General features: G+C 40.0%; 2 protein-coding genes across 4 annotated transcripts; one reads left to right on the top strand and one right to left on the bottom strand.

Annotated features, from left to right (window-relative positions):
• The first annotated feature begins 127 nt into the window (after nt 1-127).
• On the top strand, nt 128-18,081 carry kat7b (K(lysine) acetyltransferase 7b). Of its 3 annotated transcripts, none has more exons than XM_066698710.1 (15): nt 129-313; nt 2,515-2,662; nt 4,310-4,486; nt 8,520-8,759; nt 8,924-9,006; nt 9,205-9,294; nt 9,493-9,591; nt 9,783-9,872; nt 11,077-11,268; nt 11,365-11,454; nt 11,747-11,887; nt 12,352-12,445; nt 12,526-12,672; nt 14,171-14,277; nt 14,699-18,081. In XM_066698710.1, the coding sequence occupies exons 1-15, from the start codon at nt 299-301 to the stop codon at nt 14,798-14,800; spliced, it is 1,815 nt and encodes a 604-aa protein (XP_066554807.1). In that variant the 5' UTR covers nt 129-298; the 3' UTR covers nt 14,801-18,081. The 3 variants fall into 3 exon arrangements, with proteins under 3 accessions (XP_066554808.1, XP_066554807.1, XP_066554806.1); XM_066698709.1 differs by having other exon boundaries at nt 9,783-9,893; XM_066698711.1 differs by lacking the exon at nt 4,310-4,486 and having other exon boundaries at nt 128-313; nt 9,783-9,893.
• A 1,461-nt stretch (nt 18,082-19,542) lies between these two features.
• On the bottom strand, nt 19,543-23,547 carry LOC136747286 (protachykinin). The gene is made up of 5 exons (XM_066700222.1): nt 23,257-23,547; nt 22,210-22,306; nt 21,430-21,462; nt 20,956-21,009; nt 19,543-20,728 (listed from the first exon to the last, which is right to left on the bottom strand). The coding sequence occupies exons 1-5, from the start codon at nt 23,368-23,370 to the stop codon at nt 20,679-20,681; spliced, it is 348 nt and encodes a 115-aa protein (XP_066556319.1). The 5' UTR covers nt 23,371-23,547; the 3' UTR covers nt 19,543-20,678.
• Nucleotides 23,548-24,053: the final 506 nt, after the last annotated feature.

Genomic DNA, 24,053 nt, shown 5'->3' with positions numbered 1-24,053 from the left:
TAGGTCGCTACATGACAGGCGTGTGATACTATAAAAGCCTGTGTGTTGATATGCAAGATGCATCGCAAACGAGCAACAACAAATCACGTGAGGAGACCCTTTACTATCCACCGGAAGTGCGGGTATGAAAAAAAGAAAAGGGAAAAGAAAACAGCCAGTGTGCGGCGCGGCGGCTGCGCGTCTTCTGTGTACATATGAATTTTTAAAGCCGCGTCAATAATCATCCGCTGCAATTATCGACCTTGAAATACAGTTCACACCCCACAAAATAGGAACCATTTCACTCCCACAAGAAACAATGCCCCGGAGGAAGGTAAGAACAGATTTAGTTATATCCAAATAACATCAAAAACGGAGGAGATATGTTTGCCACTGCCTCGTACTGTATTTCGTGTGCTGTTTTTAAATGGGGAAAAAAGCCGCCTGGGTTAGAAATCGCACCATACACGTAAGACCGTTACGTGTTTGCCAAGGGACACTTTTCGGTATTGTTGGGTTATATGTAGGGGGAAAAAACCGTTTTGGAGGTGTTCATGCGGGAAAGGGAAAAAAAACGCCCACCGCCGGGATTCAGTTTGGCTAACTCGGCGGACTTACAGTCTGCTCTCCTCGGTTCAGGAACATACTAGACTCTGAGGCTGCAGTTGAGGCCTGAGGCAGAGGGAGGGAAAGAAAATAAGAATCGGACACCTCCGAAGACTGTAGGATTGGCTGGTTTCTGCGTATTGGAGCTGTGGATTGGTTCAGGACAGTGTCTGTCAGGGCTGGGTCCCGCCTCCGGAGGCTTTTGATTGCTCGGTGTGTTTAGGCAAGACGCCATTGGTTGCCTTCGATGGAAAAGGACTTTGTGATTGGACAAGAGCGGCCTGGAAGCAGTAGGTTGTGGATTTACTGGAGATGAGAGAGGGGGAGACTGCGCTTGTTTTAAAAGAACAAACTATCAGTGGAAGCATAACTGTTATGGTTGTAAATCTTGCTGAGTCCATCACCGACTATTTGTTTGTTTTTTAAAACGCATTCCTTGTACATGTATGCACGCAAAGCACTCTGGGAGCGCTGCGGGGCGGAAGTGTGAAGTGCACGGGGGTAGCACGTTTATTGTGCACCCAGCAGCTGGTGCATCACGTGGGGGCGTCGGACATCTGTGTCCAAGTCTTCTGTGCAATCCTTGTTTTGCTCATAGGTGCTAATATCACAAAATATGGACTCAAGACTTTTTGCTCTTGTACTTTTTACACCGTAGTAAGTAGCTAACTTTTTAAATAATTCAAACCATGGCTTAAAATTCGGATGATGTAATAAGTCTTGGTAGTGCTTTTGCATTGCAGATCTTATCCTAGTCTCTAAACGTGGTAAAGGTTGTTTTCAGCTGCATGGCGACTAATTGTAATTTGCTGCTGCCTATATGTGGCACTGTATTTTGGTTTTGTGTGTAGCCTCTGTATGATGTGGTGTTATTGTTGAACCACAACACTGTTAAATCTTAAAACTTGCAATGTCTGGTCTCTGTCTCTCTTGCCTACCTTATGCATGTAAACAGTAATGAAAAATACAAGAAAGCCAGCAGTTACAGTGGGTCATCAGGGCTGAAGATGGGAAATATTAGCTTTGTTATTGTATTATTGTGTTTATTGAAAAACAAGAGGTAGCTAGCTGGCAGAGAGAGGGACTTGTATGTAAGCTCTGTGTGGTTTACATTTGAGTTGGGGTCAATCTGTTCGATTCTATTTAATCAAACCCAATCTGTGAAATAATACAAATTGTGTACAAATATACTGACTCTCATTCATGTGATGTGTATGTCTTTCCACTTTAATCCATGTTATGTATTGTATAATTCCTGTCTTATAATGATAATTTATGGTATTTTTCTTATTTTAATGTACTTTCACATAAGCACTTACAAAATATTTAAGCTATAATATTGTCTGCAAATCTGTAAATGCATGACACTGCACTTGTGATTCCTTAAACATGAAAATATAAATTCCAGTTTATCTTAAATTTTGTGTGGATTTGATATCATTATGCCATGCTTAATCAGCAGTACTGTGGCACTTGGATTTTTCAATATCAAAAAGGGGTGCAGGGGTGGCCAATCCCATTCGTGGAGAGCAGCAATCCTACCAATCAATGGATACCTTGAAAACAGGGACAAGTGGTTCAATGAAGCAGTTCAAAATCTGGATAGAACAAAAACCTGTAGGCCCTGTGGCTCTCCAGGACCAGGGTTAGCCACCCCTGCTCTAGTACTTCATGCTGGATAGACTAAAGATACATATACATTATTGTTGTTCATATAAAAATTGATGAAATTTGTATGCTTTTTCAAGCAATTCAGTGCATCGGATTCTGACGTGGGTGGAATTCAATAAAATTAAAACTAAAATGGAAATCTGTGATTCTGATTTTGTAATTGAATTTGAATTGACCAGTAAATTCATTTTAAATTGATGCCAGCTCTGGTTTCCATGTATACATCTCTGTGGCTAAGGAAATGTCATTTTGCCATAGAGGAATGCAGGCAGCAGTTCTGACGGTACGGAGGACTCCGATTTCTCTGCCGACCTGGAGCACACGGACAGCTCGGAGAGCGACGCGAACACGCGCAGGAACACACGGCTCACCCGCGCGTCTGTCCGCCTCAGCCAGAGCTCACAAGGTAGTGTGTGTGTTTTGTTGTTACTTTGTTTGTATAATTAAAAGAAAAAGTAAAATAATGTAAGGATGCGGGAGATCCAAAACTGAACATAATCCATTCCACTGAAGGGCCTGCCAGACATGAGTTACACCTCAGAATTGAAAATAAATCCACACTCACCCTTTTTATTGAATGTAAGTGAAAATCTGTGCTTTAAATGATCTATTTTTCTATTAACATTTTTTGCAGAATCATACAGGATGTTTTAACGACACAATTTCACAAGTCTGCAAGAGGGAGTGAAAATGTTGATCTTTTTCATTTATCTTCTACAAATGCATTCCATGTGCACACTTAATTTAACTTTAGCTAATGCTTTGAGTTTTTTCATTCTTTTACCCCTCCGCCCTCAGGAACTTGCTTAGTGTCACTGCTTGCCATATGAAAGTATATCGACCCCTTAGAAAAAGATGCGTGTCCTTTTACAGAAATGAGAACTTATGTGAGAAAAAGCATAATCTATTCAGTAAATCTGGGTTTAATAGGAAGAAGAATTGTGGAAGGTGAAATTTGTGTTTTGATTGGCAGTCTGTCTCTAGGTAAGGAATGTGTGCCTTTGAAGCACCAGAACTGGACTTTTTATTTGCTGTTCTTAGTTCTCTCTTTACAGTGGCAATGCAAAAACCTTCCCATCTGCAAGCCTCGATGTTTATGTTGCTTGTCGGAAATGCATAGATTGGGGTTCTGAGTCATCCTTTTGTACGGTACTTTCTAAATCCATACATGAATAAATACGAAAATCACATTAAACAAAATCGTTACTTACGCCAGATTCTCTTGATCTCTTCATGCTTTAGTTAAATCGAGGAAACATCTTTGAAGGCACTTCATAAAACACTGCCTGTCTTATCAGGAGTTTTGGTTTGTTATTTCCTCCTTGACTCCACTTGAGCCTGCATTTTTGCAGTGTTTACAGTTCTTTCAGTGAGCTGCTGTGATTGTCCTATAGTGATTTTCTGTCCTATAGCATTGCAAGTAGAGGTAATCATCCAAAAGAAATCCAGTGTTTAGTGTTTATCCCCCACCCCCTGCTCTGGGCTGTCACTTTCCACTCTGGCTTTGTAAAATTCATAGACATCTTTCTCCAGATTTTCAAAAAGGGTGTGTAGGTGTGAGGTAGGTGTCAGATTCCATTTTCTTACAGCTGGTTTTCAGGGAGCTCGGCGAGGATTACATGCTTTTGACTTGTTCTTTGAGTGAATGCAAGACGTTTTTGGTTTAGAGTTTGGCTGAATTCAGTTTTTTCCAGCTTGGCATTTCATCTGAGAATCTCGCCTCCTTTGGAGAATATGCTCTGTAGTCTACGGTTAGGCTGCTAACTGACCGTTCTGGATGTGGAACATTTTGTGGCTTTGTGTCAGTGGAATGTTTTTTGTGTGGAATTTTACTAAGAGGAAAAAACATGTGACAACTGGAATAGTTATCCAGAGACTTGACATACGTGAACTCCATCATTAATGAGTGTTTTAGGATTATTATTTTTCTTCTTTTAGCTCCAAACCCCCCCCCCCCCCCTGCAAATATCGCTGACTCTTGTACCTCTTTAATCCTCAAGGTTGGCAGCAGAAGTCTGTGTCTCTATGTGAAATGTGAAGGCTTTCTTTTTAGATTCCAGTCCAGTTCGGAACCTGCCGTCCTTGGGTGCGGATGATGCCGCCTTTTCCACCAGGCGTGTGACCCGTAGCCAGCAGCAGGGGGCACCAGTCACCCCAAAGAAATACCCCCTGCGTCAGAGCCGTTCCTCCGGATCGGAAACGGAGCAAGCCATCGACTTCTCCGACAGGGGTAGGAGGAGGGGCTTCGGCGTGCGCTTCAGGAGGCAGCATTGCAGCTCACTGTCACCCCAGTCCAGTACTCTCCATGCTCCAGTTCCTTAGCTGTATCGTTCCAGAACTCAGTTCTCGAAAAACCCAAATTGTCCTTTTCGTTCCTTTTCACCTTTTTTTTTTGTAGGGGGTTTCTAGGTTTATTGAAAACAAACACAAAAAGATGCAAAAGAAACTAGTTCAGTTCTAACAAGCTTTTTTTTTTTTTTTTTTTAAATAAATACTCTCTTCACTACAACCAAAGGCTACTGTAGGTTATACACATTCTGCACATACTGTTAGAGTTGCCATTTAAGAATGTTACATAAAATTACAGTTATCAGGTGGTTAAATTAGTCAGATTCATTCCAGTCCACTTTATTGCTTCAGTTTTTAAAGCGCACTGTTTTTGTTGCAACAGAATAGCAACAATTAGCTTCCCTCGAATTGCTTATGCAATTAAGTGCTGAGAGGGACATCATTTGACCTTGAATCACAAATTACCAACCCTCTAATCATCCATGGAATAGATGCAAGGAACCTATGGGTAAACCGAAAGTGGTCGTCCAGTGACTTATTGAAGGATATTCTATCACTCGTTATTTAGATTTTTTCCAGACCTCAGGTTGCTTTATCATCCTTTCACATATATCAATCCTAGAAGCAGAATCAGTTAGTGTGGAGGTTAAAGGTGAATTCGTCACTGTAATACATGAGCAATGTTTTTGCATCATACAGAAGTAAAGAAAATGGGCCTCACTTATTGAGCCTTAGTTTCGTGTCATGTTTACTGTCGTCACCACCCTTGATTGTGTGCCTTTTAATATTGGCTATGCGTTTAAATGTTTGTTGAACTGGACCAGTTTCTTTTCTTATTTGTTTCTTTTGTATTTTTTTCAATAATGAAAATGCCCATGAGAAATCAGCTGGATTAACAAAGATCTCAGAAACAAGTTCTCCATAAAATCCACACTCCAACTCCATGTCACATGGACCTGATGTTCAGTACACTTGTGTAAACTGAAAACGTGCACCAGTTTTTTATCTGAAGCTGTCGCTGACATCTTCTGGATGTCATGATTATGTATTTCCATAGCTTTCAAACAGATTACCCATTCCTCATTCCTCTAGACTGAGTTTTTCCAGTTGTCTGGCACCTTCTGTGTATTGACCCAACCCCAGACTATGCAACTGTAGTGTGTGGTAGTATCACAATGTGATAAGATTTTGATTATGTAAGAATGTTTTTGCTGTGCTTTGTCTCTTTGTCTTCCTGCGAATCAGCTCCTGTTCTGAAATGGATCAGTTTATGGAGGTGTATCTTTATAAAAAAAGTAGATTAGATGAAATATGGATGTTGCCTTTGAAGTTCCAAAATGCCTTAAGTAGCCCAGATACATTCATAGTAATAAATAGCTCAATGGCATGGCATTTTAGAAAAGCTTTAAGTGCATTTAAGATTATGTTTATGTTCATCTTTGTATTATGTTGGTTACTGTCATAAGTGTAAGCAGAGAGAAGCAATCTACCAAGTATCCTTGGTAACCTTATTGATAGGAAGTACCTTCTCGAGAGTTCTGAATGGTTTGCTTCAGCGGTGAAACTGCAGTGATACTGATCTGTCTTTGATAAAGACCAAGTGTGTTTTATACAGGAGAACAGGACTGTGGGTTATGTAACTTGTGATTTCTTCCAGTTCAAAGGTTTTCTTGTTGTTGACGATGATGTTGTTGTGTGTTAGATGCACAGTCCACACTTGACACAGCATTGTTTAGACTATATACATTTATATAAGTGTATATAGGTATATACAGTTTTATTAATGTTTTGTGTTACAAGGATTTTCTCTAAAGACTACTTTCATTATTTGCATGGAATACACAAGAGGATCATTAATTTGATCTGATGCTACTTGAAATCCTCATACCTTGAAATGGTTCATTATCTTCTCAAAAAACATTTCAGATTTTTATTTATTCTATATATATTTTTCCACCTCGACACTTCTCTTAATTGCATTGATACGTCTGCTCTGCCTTTGAAACTCCCAGTGTCAGGGCTCTGCATTGCATAGCCTATTGAAAGGCAAAAAGTGTGCGTGCTGGACTGATTATTCTGATCCCGGGAGTTCTTTCTCTGAGATCCCAGTGCTGATTTCCGAGAATCAAATCAGCTGGTTTTCAGTGTTCCAGTATACATTCCAATCTGGTGGTACTCGGATATTGAGATTGATCAATATTATGCTATTTTGATCCATGGTTTTTATTTTATAATATATCAGGCTATATTTATATAATCTTATTTTTATAATTACAACCCCAGAACTGAGTTCTTTTTTTATGTGCTTTTGCTGTCTCTTACAGATTGTAGTCGTAGTGCATCGTCTGCTAAATACGCTGGCTGTGAAACATAAAAGTAGTTCTCTTCATTCATGTTTTTAACTCTTTAAGTTCTCATTATGCTTTGTCTTGTGTTCACTTCTGTGTTCAAGCTGGGTGGGAGGGGGGAGTGGTTGGTGTTGTAAAATAAACTTAGTCCATGTTTTTATTTTCACAAAACAGAAGGCTAGACCAAATAAAAACTTTGACCTTCCCACTGACTGTAGATTACAACCTTCTACCCTGTCACATTTTGAATTACAAGTCGTAGAAAGTGGCTTCTGACAATACATTTAAATTTGATGGGACAAAGGTTTGTACTTGGCGATTTGCAAAATAGGTTCATGTTTTAATTTGGTGTAGCCCAAAGTCTGCTTTTTGGTTTTCTTTGATCCCATGGCACTGAAAATATCAGATGCATAATGGCACAACTATCAACTGCTTTCTCATTGCTGCATGAAGACACTGCACAAAACAACTTGCTTCCAGTTATAAGTAACAATGATAGTTTTCTTAGGTTCTGAAAGGACATTGTGTATTTTTAATCCCAGGAAATGCAGTATGCATTTTGCAAAATAAAAGGGGCAAGTATATATGTAAGGACTTGCCTATTTTAATTTGGTAATTTAAAATAATATGTATCTATACATTTGTTATTATTGTTTTAAGACTGTCTGTCCCTACAATGTTTGAAGCAGTACCCTAATAAAATGTTAGAAAAAGTTAGATTGCTGTTGTATGATTGCTGACATCACAGTGCTGAATTATCTAGCGTTTCTTGACCATGTATATTTTGGTTAAAGGGATATATTTTTCCCTCCTGATATAATTCAATAAATATTTGAGAATTGATTTTTTTGCTTTTTACCATTTAATTCTTAATGTGAAGAAGCAGTCCATTTGTTGTCTTTCTGGTCACTGCCATACAACAAAGTTACCACCTGCATATTCAGGGGTCAAGCATGCTGCTGTTTCACACCAGCAAGTGTACAAGAAAGAGATTAGCCCTGCTTGCTTTGAATTCATTCACTTTGGCCTGTGAAGCCATCATTTTGGCAATATCTCCTTTGGGAACTTGGTCAAATATTTTCCTGCACTTGTACTCTGTTGGAATGGATTTCATTCTTAGCTCACATGCAGTCCACTGTAAACGGTTGTCAGGACAGCTGGATTAATTTAAAATTATTTTAGTTCTGTTGCAGTGTTTTCACTCAACATTTGTATTGGACTCCACTTACTGTAAACAATCTCCTGGAACTAATGACTTTTCAGACCAGTGAGAGGAAGTAGGGCTGCTAAGCAAATATGGTGTTACAGTCCAGCAGCAGGGGTTATGTGCTAGTGTTTTTAAAATAAAAAATAAACAAGTCAATTAATCAAATGTATAATGGCATGGCTTTTTAGTTTTTCCTCCTCCATTTCCTACGTTTTGCATGAATATCTACCCAAACTTGGGACAAAACAAATGTTATTCTAAGTCGTTTCCAGTCGGTGGAAGTGAAGTCCTCTAGACGTGGTGAATTCTTCTCTTCACGCTGACCTTTGTTGAAGTCATGCCACACGGTGCCAGTGCCTGGGATGCGAGATCTCTCGTAGAGATCTGTAACCAATCTCTTTCTCGTCTCTGTGTCTTAGACCTGAAGCACGCAGTGGACCACGACGAGTCGCCCCCGCGCACCCCTACAGGCAACGCCCCCTCCTCGGAGTCAGACATCGATATCTCCAGCCCCAACGCCTCCCACGACGAGAGCCTGGCTAAGGACCTGTCGCTCAAGGACTCGGGCAGCGACCTTTCCCACCGGCCCAAGCGACGCCGCTTCCACGAGAGCTACAACTTCAACATGAAGTGCCCAACTCCTGGCTGCAACTCCCTGGGTAAACACACTCTGGTGCACTGACTGAGGCACAGGCTCCACTTGACAGGACAGTCATAATTTGAAGAAGAATTAAGATAATCATAGCTGTTGTTTAGTAGCATTGTATTTGGTTATTAATACGTTTTAGATTTAAAATACTTAATCCTATCTGTTTCTTCTTAGGGCACCTTACGGGAAAGCATGAAAGACATTTCTCCATATCCGGATGTCCACTCTACCATAATTTATCTGCTGATGAGTGCAAGGTACTGCGGACAAAAAATCTAATCCAAATTGTGGAGGCAGGCCTGTAGTCTATGTAGTGTATTGAGACAGGCCCTGTGGACCATGCTCCTGCTCCAGATAGTGTTTTGTCTCTGGAGTATGATCTCTGTCAAGGATGCTTGTTTTCTTGTTCTCATATGGCAGCTCAGGACTAATGGGCCCCCAATCTCTGTCTGCAGGTGAGAGCCACCAATCGGGACAAGCAGGTGGAGGAGCGAACGCTGTCGCACCGGCAGGATGAGAACAACCGGCACGCCACTCGGCACCAGGTACCCACACGAGCCACTGCACCGGCCCGGAAAATGCCTTTTAAAACCCAATTAATAAGTATATTGGAATATCAATTAAACCTGTGAAAGGGTTTGGGGGTCAAGTTCCCATTAACTGCTGCTTTTAAGTTTGCCAGTGCTGCTTACCTCCCCTCACTCATTTATGGATCTTGGTAAACGTTCTTGTCTTCTTACCAGGCCCCTACAGAGAGGCAGATGAGGTACAAGGAGAAGGTGACTGAGATGAGGAAGAAGAGGAACTCTGGCCTTCTGAAGGAGCAGAAGGAGAGATACATGGTACAGTACTGTAACATTATACAAGCGTTCCACACTCGGCCACTGAAATGAGAGAGTGTTTGTCTCAATGCTGGCAAAGGTTGTGAAATGCATGTTTTATAAAATATTGGGAACCAATACATCAGGACCTGCAGCAGACTAAATGGGTGAAGTGTTTCTCTCTCTCTCTCTCTCTCTCTCAATTTCTACAGGAGCACAGGCAGGCTCATGGCAACACCAGAGAGCCACTTCTGGAAAACATCACAAGTGATTATGACCTGGAGCTCTTTCGAAAAGCCCAGGCACGTGCATCGGAGGACCTTGTAAGGGAGAAAATTCATTCCCTTTCTTGATTTCACTGCGCTAAAACAGTAGCTATGACTAGCATCTTGGGGTTAGCTGGCTGAGCTAAAACACACTTCCTGCTCTGATTTCACACCTATATTGAGTGCCCCACAGGATAGAAAGATAACAGGTTTTTAATTCTAGTGGGAATACAAAAATCTGCCCTTTTAAGTATTTTTAATTGGGGCAGCCAATCGACAGTGGCAGCCAGCTTTGGTGTCACTGCTGCTTTTGTGTGCTATTGCATGTCCCATCAAAATGGGGGAAGCGCAAATGCCAAAAAAATACTTATAAATCAGCTGTCTAGTCTATTGGGCTAATGGACACAGGGTAGTTGATCTGCAGATGTACATTTTGCATATTAAAACTATTTTTTGTCTCGTGCAGCTGCAATGAGGACTTGAGGCCTGTCTTGCTAGCCTCCTGGATGGCCTTTTCTGAGTGTTATTGTCAACGTGCCACAAGCTAACAGGCGTTGAAAGTCAAGGGCCTCAACTCTTACGCAATGAGCTCAGAAGCTATCAGTTTTGCTGTAGACAGAGAGCACTTCAGTGTTGAGCCGCTGCTTTGTTTGTGCTGTGTTTTCGAATACTGACCTTAAGCCCTCCGCTGTTCTCTGTAGAGTGCCACAGTAATGCAACGAACAGCTCCTCAGTTTGTTCACTAAAATGATTATTAAAAAAGAATGCATTATTGAAAATGGATTAACTTTTTCTCTGATTTTTATTTATATATATTTGAATTTCAGTTTTTGAGGGTGATTTAGTAGTGTATTTTAATAATATTTTTTTTTTCCTGGAGCCTGAGTGGTCTCGGATCTACTCAGGACAATTCCAGCTGTCGCCAAAACACAATCCAAAGTGGCAATACAAAGAATGTGAAGAGATGTTACTAGCCAGTTAGTTATGGATATCGTTTATGCGGTTAAATAATAAACTTTTAACAGGTTTGTTAACAATGGTTATGAGATGTTTTGCGATTTTATAATACATCTGATAATGTGAGGAAAGGCAAAGTTAAAGATCACCTATCTTGAATTAACAATACTATATATATTTATAATATCTATACAATCATCCATATGGAGTTAAGGATAAAGTACTGGATCTAATGTGGGGTTGTGTGTTTTCCTCTTCCACCACCTCGCCCCACCATGCACAGGAGAAATTGAGGCTACAAGGCCAAATCACAGAGGGCAGTAACATGATCAAGACCATCCTGTTTGGCCGCTATGAGCTGGACACCTGGTACCACTCACCCTACCCTGAGGAATACGCGCGGCTGGGGCGGCTGTACATGTGCGAGTTCTGCCTTAAGTACATGAAGAGCCAGACCATTCTCCGCAGACACATGGTAAGAGGCATTTTTTGGAGTTCGGGTGTGTTTGTTTTATTGCACATCATGACCATGACACACTATAACAATTTTAATCTCGCTCCCTCCCACCAGGCGAAATGCGTATGGAAGCACCCCCCAGGAGATGAAATTTACAGAAAGGGAGCCATATCGGTGTTCGAGGTTGACGGCAAAAAAAATAAGGTAAAGGAATGTTGGACTGTGGACCGAAAGCTAATAGTCATTTAAGTTTGAAGTTCTGTGGCTTCTAAGATTGGTTTTGCCAATAATAATCTTTGAATTATTTTTCTAAGTAACTGTCTGAAAATAACTCTAAAGCCTAAAAAGTGAGAAATGTTTGCATACTCTGTATGAATAATTTTGCACTGTGGCTTTACAACCCCTAGATGGCATAAAAGCAGTGAGAGAGCTAAAGAACTCTGCCTTTATTTGATCCTATCGGTTAACATCGAGTGTCCATTTTTTCCTTTTAAAGATATACTGTCAGAACCTGTGCTTGCTAGCGAAACTGTTCCTGGACCACAAGACACTCTACTATGACGTGGAGCCCTTCCTTTTCTACGTGATGACGGAGGCGGACAACACAGGATGCCATCTAGTTGGTTACTTCTCCAAGGTAAAATGAAACTCGTTTGTTGAGGCAGAAATGAGACAAAAATATAGGAGGTACAATATTGGTGAGCAACACGATGAGCATATTATATTATTCTCTAAAATGTAGTAGACCTTTAGAGAATTAAGTTGATTTATTGCATGATCCGTTATCATATCGTGGAAATTTTACACCATCACACCCCTTGTCTGTAGCTTTGGTTGTGGAGAGCCTCGGGGTGCTCTTATTTGCATCCCTGTGTTGTGTAGGTCCTGGCACTTTGTGGCTCACCAGGACTTGGGTAATGGGCAATAGACTAGAAAAGCACATGGTAGTGTTCTCATCCAAGCTAATGGAAACTCGGTCGCACCACAGGCTCGGTTATTGGTGCTTTTCTGTGAATCTCATGAAGGTCCATGTTTGTGTGTCAGCACTACACTCCAAGTCTTAAATAGGTCATATATATCTTTTTTGTTATATTCCTACAGGAGAAGAATTCGTTCCTGAACTACAATGTTTCCTGCATCTTGACGATGCCACAGTATATGAGGCAGGGATACGGCAAGATGCTGATTGATTTCAGTAAGTACTAATGGCCACCTTCACTGTGATGGAATCACTATTATGGCTTGCTAATGAAGGTTTGTTGTTCATTCTTTCAGGTTATTTATTGTCAAAGGTAGAGGAGAAGGTAGGCTCCCCGGAGCGTCCTCTCTCAGACTTGGGTCTCATCAGTTACCGCAGTTACTGGAAGGAGGTGCTACTACGCTACCTGCATAATTTCCAGGGGAAGGAGATCTCCATCAAAGGTGAGATGCTCAAGACCTGCGTAGCAGAGCTGAATTAGCTCCATGCCCCCATGAGTAATTCTGACCATGAGCTGCAGTTATACTGACAGTTTGGTTCCTGAGCCCTGTATTACAGCTGTCTGGCTTTAACCAAGGAAATCAAATTTGGAAGGATTTTGCTTGTCCCTTCCTCGTGTTTGTCCCTTCCCATTGTGGCATTAAGCAAACACAGGAAGATCGCTTGGTGCGATTTGTCTTTCTGAGCCACAGCGGAAACGGATTATATGACTGAAGTTTGAAATGATGCACGCTGTCTTTAGGCTGAGTTTTTTATTCATATCTATTTACTTAACTAAACTTTTTGTCTTTTTTTTTTTTCACTGTTCCACAAGGGATGAAAGGGCAATGATTAGAAGCAGGAAACAAGCTGTCGGGAGCAACTGGGCTTGTCGGTTTAAACCCTTTTTAATTGGCTCACTCAGAGGAACAGACCTCAGTTTTCCCACTGCTCTGCAGGTCTCTTTATGGAACCTGCTCTGGGGTGTTCTAATGAAAAGCTTATTTAAAAACACACACACACAAAGACTTTTAAGATTGATTGCTCCTGCAATCCCTATCTAAAGAAAACATGTCAGATATGTGCTTGACATTCTGCTCAATTTGTGTTTGCAAAGGAAAGGGTGGGATTGTAAACCAGAGTCTGCTGTTTTAATGTAGCCTGTGCCAGCTTGGTTGGACAGATACAGAGTTAGGCCCCCTCCTCGTAACTGTGATTTATAAGATTATAAGTATATTATTCTTAAAGCAGAACGCTAATAATATTAAGGAGACGGGAATGGGACTGTCCATTATTAGCACTCCAGTAAACATGCTTTTTGATCTTGTATTAGTCTCTCCTTCCATTCGAAAATGCGTCTGTAACTTCTGCATGGCAGAGCTCAGGACTGCACACGGCTGCTACTTTTGTTTTAATGTCTTGTCTGATCTCATTGATTTCCTCTGTTGTGCTGTCCCTTTGGTTATCACGGGTCATGTAATTAAATCAATTTTTTGAGTGTGTGAGTGTGTTTTTTCACCCTGCAGACGGAAAACTAGATTATCGGTGATTTGTTGTCAGAGTCTGGGTGACATATGAACACGACCTGTAGCAGAGATTCGAAAAAGTACTGACAGTCTATTTCAAAAAATCATTATATTTGCATCCTTTCAGCTGATGCTGAAGAAATGACGTTTCTCGTGCACAAGCAAATTGACAGGTTGTTTTTCTTTCTGATGACCACCCCAAACATAAGGAGATTGTATGATTTCCTCATAAATTTATGTCCTCATGGTAAAAAGCTCGACCTCATGCATGTAGCAAAGCTGTACAAGACTCCAGTATCTCAAGCTGCAGTATCTCTCTGCTCCATTGTGTGCTTGGTGCTGTCCCAGACATGTTATCCTCATGTCAAGGCTGCTGTTTGTAATGTGGCAGGCTTATATATATTTTTCTTTGTGTGTCTGTCTCCCATGTGTGCAGAAATCAGTCAGGAGACGGCAGTGAATCCAGTGGACATCGTCAGCACATTGCAGTCTCTCCAGATGCTCAAATATTGGAAGGGAAAGCATCTTGTCTTAAAGAGACAGGTAATTCAGTAGAGAAAAAAAATGTGTTCACCCCACAATGTATTTATTTTCATATGCTCATTTACTTATTAAAGTTGCAGCAACTCTAGACACTAGACTAGATCGATGAAGGCTGCAGTTGATTCAGGCCATTTTTCCTGCAGCTTTTTCAATGCAGACCACAGTTAATGTAGCTTACACACTTGCTTCCCCTCTGAACACAGAGATTAGACACTCAGCCTGACAGCTCTAGTTAATGATGCCGTTAGACTCTTGCGACCTTGCAAGCAATCCTCCTGTTTGCATACAAAACAAAACGAATTAAGCATACTAAGCTGCATTGCTGGAATGTGGAACGTTACTGACAGTGTTCCAGACAGTGTAGGGCACACCTGATTGGCTGAGGCAGCGAGCCTGACGCCATCCTTGTTTGTCTTCTCAGGACCTGATAGACGAGTGGAAGTCCAAGGAAGCAAAAAGAGGCGGCAGCAACAAAACCATCGACCCCAGCTCTTTAAAATGGACCCCTCCCAAAGGAACATAATGCTCTGGCCAGGGGATCTCTTCTTCAGCCGGGCTGCTCAGTACAACACCGTGTTATTCAGCTAGCAAACCTGTCAGTAGTAGATGTAGAGCTATTGCTGCTGTGGGGAGCAGGACCACTGGTGCCACCTGGCCCCAGCAAGGTACTGGAGGGGCAGAGGAGTAGTCTTTTATTTTTGGGGGGTTCCATCCCTTCCTGAATTGTCCCATCATTGTTCATTTCTTCTTACTTGATGCTGTACTGCGGTTTAGCTTTCAGAAATGCCAGGATTTCCTTTTTTTTTTTTTTTTTTTTTTTTTTTTTAATATACGTGTGTGGATGTGTGTGTGGATGTTATTTTATTTGCATTTCTCTATTTGAAATCAGACCTACTTACCAAAAATATAAGCTTGGAAAGCCCCAGTACATTTCTGGAATACATTTTGCTGGGTACTTTACTAGTTCTACACGAGTATATATGTGTTTGTGTCTGTGTGGGTGAGGAGTTTTTTATATATATATATATATATATATATATATATATATATATATATATATATATACACACACACACATTCATGTTAGTCTGTAATTCTCGAGACTACTGACAAATCATTCACTTGGCATATGTTGTCGTGGTAAACTGTGTTGTACAATTTTCAATACATTCTTAAAATTATGACAATGTTGCAAGGCACCACAGAATAACACGTCATCCTGAGAAGTGAAAGTGTGGAGGCCAGAACTTCATTGAATTCATATTAATGTGGCAATATTTCCAGGGTTTAACATTGACATTTGGAACAAGGTTTGTACAAAATGTTTTTTTTTGTGGGTGCAGGGGATGGGGGGGGGGGGTCATCATTTTAAGACCAATTTTAATAAGGAGAGGTTTTATGTGATTTTAAATTTAGTTATAATCCATGAAGGCAGACTGGATTTAAAGAGCAAAATGTATTAAGTGTCAATATGAGGTTTTCCTACAAGATACCCCCTTTAGCTTGCACCAGATTAACCTTTCAATTTGGTTTTCATTTTATTCCTTTTATTTTATTTTTAGATGTTTGTTTTTGCTTTAAACCTGTAGTTCATATGGCCCTTCTTAAATGGCCTTATCTGGCCTGCTAACCTGAAGCAACAAGAGGCCTTGTGTTTTCTCCGCCAGTTGGGACACCGCTTTTGAGTGGACCAGCTGGGCAAATTCTTGGCCGGATGTTGACCGGAGGCAAATTCAGTTGGATTAAGGAGCACAGGTTTTTAATCCTGTGTGTGAAGATACTTCTGCCTACTCGGTTAACTTTGTTGATTCAGAAAATGAAGAGGGGTGGAGGAGGGGTGGGGGTAAGAAATCGTCTCACTAAGGAGAGCTGCTTGTACTGTCCCCTCCTCAACAGGACAGAGTGATTTTCCTCTGGAACCCTAATAAAAACCTGTGCTGCCAGTCTTGATAACTGTGTTGTTCATATCCCTCCTGGGTTTTGTGGAAAGGTGAAGAGTTCGAGGCAGTTCCTTCTGGCCCCCATTAACGGGTGAAATCCAGCATGTAGCAGACAGGTGTGTTGCTAGGCAGCAGTGCTCTGTGAATCTGCAGCCGGTTGTTGGATGCTTTGCTGTACACTTTGCCCCCCTTGGTGAAGGTCATTCTGGCAAGCTATTGAGGTCCAACACTTGCTCTTCCTTCTGTAGTAGGATTAGCCTCAACAAGCCTCTATTAATAATAATAATTAAAAAGCGTGACATCTGTGAAATCCCATTGTTTCAAACCAATGAAAAATAAATCTGACATGACAATCTTAAAAATAAAATAAACATTTTAAGACTGGTGAGGAAGGTATCAGATAGATGGAATACTTGAATACTGAACAATAAATAAAACTCCACTCGCTGATTTTTTTTTTTTTTTTTTTTTTTTTTTTTCTTTTTTTCCCTGATACGCAATTTAACCACAAAGAACAGTCAGTTGTCCCCAGTGGCCTTCGAGAGATGAACACGTAGGAGCCTCATACTTCACAACACTGCAGTTTCACTCCTGCATTATTTCTCAGCCCATTCCTCCTGCCTGGCATTGCTGTGTGTTTAATCACAGAGCCGAGGGGCATCTGTAGGTATTCTCCAGTTTAACGTTTCCTGGGGGGGTGCAACCTATTATGATGGCATGTTTTATCATGCAAAAATACTTAATCATCTTTTCCTTTTCCTGTAATCAACCAGTGTCAATTATTGCTACATTTAATCTGTTAAGGTTTATTGTTATTTGTTTACCATCCCCCAGAAATAAATAAATAAATAAAATAATACCAACTTAATTGGATTTTAGACATTTGACACTGTGTTCCTCTTGGTGCAATTTCCCTTTCACTAGATTGAGGCACTTGGTGCTGAAAATAATAATTAAAACAAAATAACAAACATAAACACTATGGAGAACCTATTCTCAGCGCCTGAATTAAAAAATAAATTGATATAGTGTGTTTTCTGACCAAATCAAAGATCGTAACTTGGCTTCTGTGAAGTTGTCTCCGATTGATCGCAGGGATGTGAACTCGCATTAACTGACGAATCCAAGTTCAGATGGCTCCGGTGTTTATCACTCTTCTCAGCTTTGTTAATATCTTCCATCTCTGTTATAACCCCCCCGCCCCCCTCAAGTAACTGAAGTCTGCTGAGGCATCATTAAGCTTTATGAATTAAGGTCTGTGTGAAATGTTTTTGATAGTTTTTTTTTTTTTTGTATAATTAGAATTTGAAGATGGATCATTTAGCAATATCTCAGTATTTTTGTTTCTTTTTCCTCCCTCCTGCACCTTTGCTTTGCAGTATTAGATTTAATATTAACAAGAACAGAAATATCCAAGTTCATTTTCTGAGGAACATCACATATTCTCCACAGGCCTACACATATGCCTGTACACACACGCACACACACTGTAGATTGTTTTTGCAAACCTTCTGAAGTTCACAACGCAAAGTTCCTTCCCCCATTGCATCATTAATCTTGCTGTGTGGTATTGAGCATTATATGTCCATCACATGGTGTCTTATTACTTTTCTGATCGGATTTTGTCCATGGCAGCTAAAGTTACCTAGATATTACAGCTTGGCTTCTTTGCAAATTGCGCCTTATCTTTGTAGAAGGTGATACAGAGTTGGAATGATCTTCCTTGGTGGGGTTAGACGGAATGGGAACATTTTATTGAAGCTCGTGGCCGAGAAAGATCTGGGTACAACTGTGTAAATGGCAATGGAACGGTGATAAGTTCTGTACCTGCTTTCTCATAAATAAAATTGAAAGAAAAAATGAACTGCTGCCAAGTCCTTGTTTTGTGAGAGTGTGTTTATTTTAATGTTTGATGATCCAGAAATGTAAGGTATGTCTAGGTATCTAAATGTACTGTATTGGCATTCAGTAAAAACAGGCATTATTCCTGAACAATGCACATAGAGCGGAGAGCCCCGTGTACGCCTGCTCTTATATCTACTGATAGCGATGATGGTGTAAAGTCTATGAACAGGTTTTCCATGGCTTAAGGGAAAAGGGTAATTTAATTTACATTTTCCTCTATTCCCCTATTTGATTTCCAGCTTGATTAATATCCTGTTGTCTGTGTTCGGTCTGATCTGAGCCGATAATTCCTCGTGCTGATTGACCATTCCAGCAGGAGAAAACCCCAGACCATTATTTTGTACATTTATTTCTGCTCAGGGAAAACTTCTATTTGATTACAAGGAAGTGTTGCCGCCAAGTAAATTTACACTGTGATTGTCTTCTCCACATTTTTCTTTTGAATCTGCCTTGTGGTTTTTCACAAGTATTTCCTGTGTGTGTGTATGTGTGTGTGTGTGTGTGTGTTTAATACTGCAGTTTCTTCAGGAGAATCAAATCTAAACTGAAACATCAAATGGCATTTCAAATAATGGAAAACATAAAGCAGCTATCACAAACTGCTTTAAGGAGTGAAACAATTATTAAATATATGCTTTTGTTTGATCAATGACTTGTATTTCCAAGCTAAACAAAATCCTTTATATAATGACATCAGAAACATGGTCTCCTCGCAACACTGTGAAGATTAAAATTAGTTTTATATTGCTTCCTTAACCGGAGGACCTAACATATTTGATTTATAATTTGCAGCGAGCGGAGACCGAAACTGGAGTCGGCAGCGACTAATGTTGTGAGCTGTGCAAGACTAGAGAGGCCTACATGTCAATATTTACACACCTTCTGTTTATCATAAGATTAATACTACAACTAGTCTGCTATGCTAACAAATATAATCTCTGAATTGTGGAATGAAACAATATTTTGTTTGGTTAAAATAAACTAAATTTAGCAGTAATCTACAACACTAATATTTGAGATGTAAGCATCCCCACTTCTATCTTCCAGAGTTTGTTTTAATGTGTTATCTGGGTTTGTTGGGAAGTTGACATTAGGATGTTTTCAAGCTGATAAGCATTACAACTTTTTTTATTAGGTTTGCAAGTATGTTTTTTAGTTTGCAGTGGATGATACCATTTCTCTATTGTTCACTTAGGAAATATACAGGTTAGTCAAGAGTAACTTACAAGTGTTAGTGAGGCATTCATATGAAGCATTTTGAGATTCTCGGTTGTGGTCTAGCGTACATCTGCTAGTACCTTGGCTTGCTTTTATCAAGTACCAGTGCGAAAAATCTTGAAAACATTTTTTCTCCTTCTCTCAAGTAATTCAGATGTACAACACTTTTGAAACACGCAAGAAAAAAAACCTGGCAATGTCAAGTCATACAAGATCACCTTTATTTTATGTTACATGAATTGTATTACAACAGTGTTCGAACAATTTATTTATAGCAACAGCTAGGTACAAGTATATCTTATAAACTACCTTGAATGACACAAAGTGCACTTACATGGAAATATAAACACCGCACTGAACTGAGTCCTTTTTATAATTTTAACAGTTTGGTCAGCGTTGAGTCATTTGGATTACAAGGGAGATACTCGAAGAGGACAATGGAGATGGACTAGTGCATATTCAGGTATTTTCAATGACTGCTATATAAATAAGGTTATACCAGAATACCCAAATTAAGTTGATAACAATATAGTTCAATCTACCTGTGATAGGCAGAAGGCAACACATAATCGATAAATAGGTATTATAGGTAAATTAATGTACCTGTTTTTGTACCTTTTCAGAACCCTGTCCTGACAGGTTAATGGTATCTATACTCTTAAAAAAAAAAAAACACATTCAGACTTGATTCCAGATGAATTACTCATAATTTACTTGGAAAAAAAGGTTCTGTTTCCCCTCATACTTGATATGCTCATTAGATGTGATCACAGGGCAATTTAACTGTTAAAATCATGGCAGTACCATCAATACATATTAAATAATGAAATAATAAATAGTCTATCCTGTGCCTGGTTCAGAGTGGGACCCTTCTTCAGTTTGTTTGTTTGCTTTGATGGTGGAGAGAGTTTGACTGAAATCCGTACAAGAGGAAAGACTGCATTTTTCAAACCTAGACAATGTAGTCAAATGGTATTAATAACATCTCCATTCCTCCTATTTCCAAATGCCTTGCCTCCCTAAACATTACAGTTGGCACACTCACTGGCTCAGGAATGATAATTACTGAAAGATAGCCAGGGTTGGCATCTTATTAGTTTTCTTTCTTTCTTTTTCCATGAACGATTCATTCAGGATTTATTGGGTGCTCTTCTTCGTGTATTTCCATTGTGTTTTTGTTAGTTTGTGTATCTGGTTGGTTGTTTAATGCCTTTTTAAGATCGATCCAAGGGTTCTAAAGAAAAGGGAAGGAGGAGGGGTCAGGGAGGGATTGTGTGGGGGGTATCAGGGCAAATGGAGCAAGAAATGCAGAAGGCAAGGCGTGTTATTATCTCAAATCTATTTGCGTCTTCTTTCGTACTGAGGTCTGTCCCATTCTTCCTGCAATTCTACAAGACAATGAAAACAAAGGGCAGTTCAGAATCTGATCTGAGAAAAAAAGCTTTTTTAAGTCTTCAAAATTAAGTTGTTTTCTTAGAAAGATTGCAAAACATCATTTGAATCTGTAAATCCCACCAGTTTGAATCTGCTCCAATTTGTTCTGTAAAATCTCACACAAAACAAACAAATGCATTAATACAATACAATTAAAAAATATATAAAATCAATGCAGTACCTCCACTAGAAGATCTCCTGCCCATGAGACCTACGAACATTTCTCCCTTGTGTCCTGTTGGGACATGAAAACAACATAAATTAAAAGGGGCATTAAAATGGACGGGATTATCGTTTTGCCTTCCATATCAAGAAGTTTGTAATCATTCTTCATTTATTTCTTACACTATAACCGATGGAGTGCAGTAATATCATTGCACGTAATATAATATTACTATTTACTACAACAACCATTGTTATCTTGTAAGGCTGGATACATTACTCCGGTAACAAAAACATAATGTATTCAGTAAGGTTGATTTCTATGCTTTAAAATATCTTTATCGAATTAACGGCAAAAATTGTTTTAATGAAAATCAGTTGTTCCGTGTTACCAGCCTTTCCTCTATAATAAAATCGTCTCTCTCATGTGTGGGGGGGTTGTTATTTTAGGACTATTTGTTTTTGGTTTGTTTTTCTTTCCGTAATCACTTACTTTTACGGCCCAGTGGTACAGTCTGTGGAGCACCTGCAACAGAGAAAGGTATTGGATATGTGTATGCGTCAGTATATAAAATTAAAGCACTAGCATGTTCATAGCTGGGTAAGAAACGGTAAATGAGATACTCGGGCAGTTGAGTAGTACACCTGAGGTATTGCATAATGCAATAATTAAATGCAGCTGCTTTTCCCTTGACTGCAGTCTTGACTTGGGTGTTTTGTACAACACCTTAAACTCAGAGCACACTAGGGCCGAGGAAAACTTTACTCGTGTTAGCTGTTATTTCGCACAACATATAATGCCTGCGATGCTTGCGTAATGCGACTCTTAATGCATGAGTTGCAACAGCTACTATTTCTTGAGAAAATACATTCCTTCTTTGCATTAAAACCTGCTTTACCCTACATTAAAATGTACATGTGTGCATTTAGTTGTCCAGTTCTACAACTCTCTCTTCAACTTCAGCTCGTGTCTCGGAAACCAGTTATTTACATTTGGTGTATTTCGCTCCACGCTGTCTGCCAGGTTCTACGGTGGCGTTATTGGAGCGCAGATTTCCGCTCCCATTGGTGGAACAGCGCATATCCGTGCAGAAGTGCGGAAATCTGCGCTACCCGAACAGCATGTATTTGTGATCCATCACTCCGCGACATGTAGCCAAACCTTTGCGCCATGTAACGTTATACAATTTGAAGAAGAATAACTAAGCCAGCAAGCGTGCTCACAGCATAGCGCAATTTGTATTTGCCAAACCACGATAACCATCTTTCTCACCTGAGCGTCTCCCCATCAGCCCGTAGAACTGGTGCGATTTGGATCTCTTTATGAGCTCCGCCACCCGGTGCGCCAGGCTGTTCTCCGCAGGCTCCTCCTGCAATGAGACGCAGGGTCATCACGGCGCACCGGCTGCACCAGCACGGTAGAAAGCACGGCGAGGTCCGGTACCTGTGTCTGAACCCCCCTGCGAGCCGTGACTGGACAAATTATATTGACTATTTATGTGCATATGTAATATTAGAAGGAAAGCACTGAAACAGCGCGAAACGAGGAAACTCGCCAACAATAAAACTAATCAAATACATAAATAAAAGCATAAATATAACTCAATGTCGTTCTTAATGTTAATGTAGCATCATAAATTGAGAACAGCGTATAACTTTATTCGTTTTGTGTTGTTGTGCTGGAGCCAGAACCCTGCACAGACGGTGCAAAACGCTAGGCTTATTAAAACAATCCAGCGTCCTAGGAGTAATCGAGTTGCTGTGTTTTTCAATACTAATTACTTCACTGATTTATTTTTTAAGCATTCGTGCATTTTCAGGTTTCATTTTGAAGCCATGTGGACTTATTCTTCCGTCAGTGTAGGACCTCGCCGACGTGCTGTCCGAGGTGCTGAAACTTGCGTCCTGCCTGAACACTTGCTATTATTCAGACCCTCTCTGGCAAATATAACTGCGATGTCATTATGTATTGGCATTAAGTGCAACTCTGTATTTGACAACCTGCTAATCATAGGTAGAACATATTTTAAATCGTTATTCAATGCGATGCAATGGATGCATTGCCACTTTCGAGTCAACACCCAGCTAACTCTGCGGGATAACGCACGCTTCATTAAATACCAAAGTACAACTAAAGTAAACGAAGGCTACAAATGAAGTACAAGGTAAAGTAATGGCTCAAACGGTACAGTTCCGTAATCGTGCATGTTGCAACTAAATCAACAAGGAGGAAAAAAACATAAAAAAACGCAAAACATGCAAACCAAATTAAACTTAGTATATGTATATATTTCTAGAGTTTTCAAAAAAGTAATCTTACCTGCCAATTCTCTGAAGACCAGTACTCCCGTTCCTCGGCTGGAGGAGAGTCTTCCTCGCAATACACTTGTGCGAAGAGGACGACCATTACAATCAAGACTTTCAAACTCTCCATCTCGCAGCGCCTCTAAATACTAACAACGGTCTTAATTATTTCTGAAGAATCGAAACGATCCCAAATACACAAATAAGCAAATTTAGATCTATATAAAAAAACACATTGAAATGTATCTATATAATAGAAAAGAAGACTCTAGGAACTTCTCAATGCTTAAAATGTCCAGGTAGTAAATCTGTATCTCTTTCAATGTGATCTTCCTCTAAACTTATATTTATACCCAGGGATCCACAGAGTTTACTCATCTGCTCCTCCCATTAAATCTTAAAGCACCCCCCCTCTTTCCTCTCCTCCCTTCTATAGCATGCAATGAATCACCTTTTCCTGTGGGGTGTTATGTAAAGTAAGATGACTAAGTGGGAGAACCACAATGACACCTGATCGTTTTCCCAAAGCGACTTTTGTTTTCCCGATAGCCACCCTGGTTTACATTGCTCTCCAACCGGACACTGCCCCCCCACGCCCTCCCTTTGTTTATGGAGAAATGATGGAAGTTTGATTTGTTATTTGCCTTGGGTCGCTTTCCTGGAACTCGTTAAGATTGTTTCTATAATAATTTAAACCTTTTTAGAAGAGTTCTACAAAAAATACTCTTCTAATACACCATTAGAGTAAAACATTTGTAATAAACAATAATAATAATAATAATAATTACAATTATAATTATTATTGTTATGGAC

Source organism: Amia ocellicauda, chromosome 3, assembly GCF_036373705.1.
Source record: "Amia ocellicauda isolate fAmiCal2 chromosome 3, fAmiCal2.hap1, whole genome shotgun sequence".
NCBI lineage: Eukaryota > Metazoa > Chordata > Actinopteri > Amiiformes > Amiidae > Amia > Amia ocellicauda.
The sequence above is the reverse complement of the archived record's forward strand: the minus strand, read 5'-3'. Positions and strand labels throughout refer to the sequence as shown.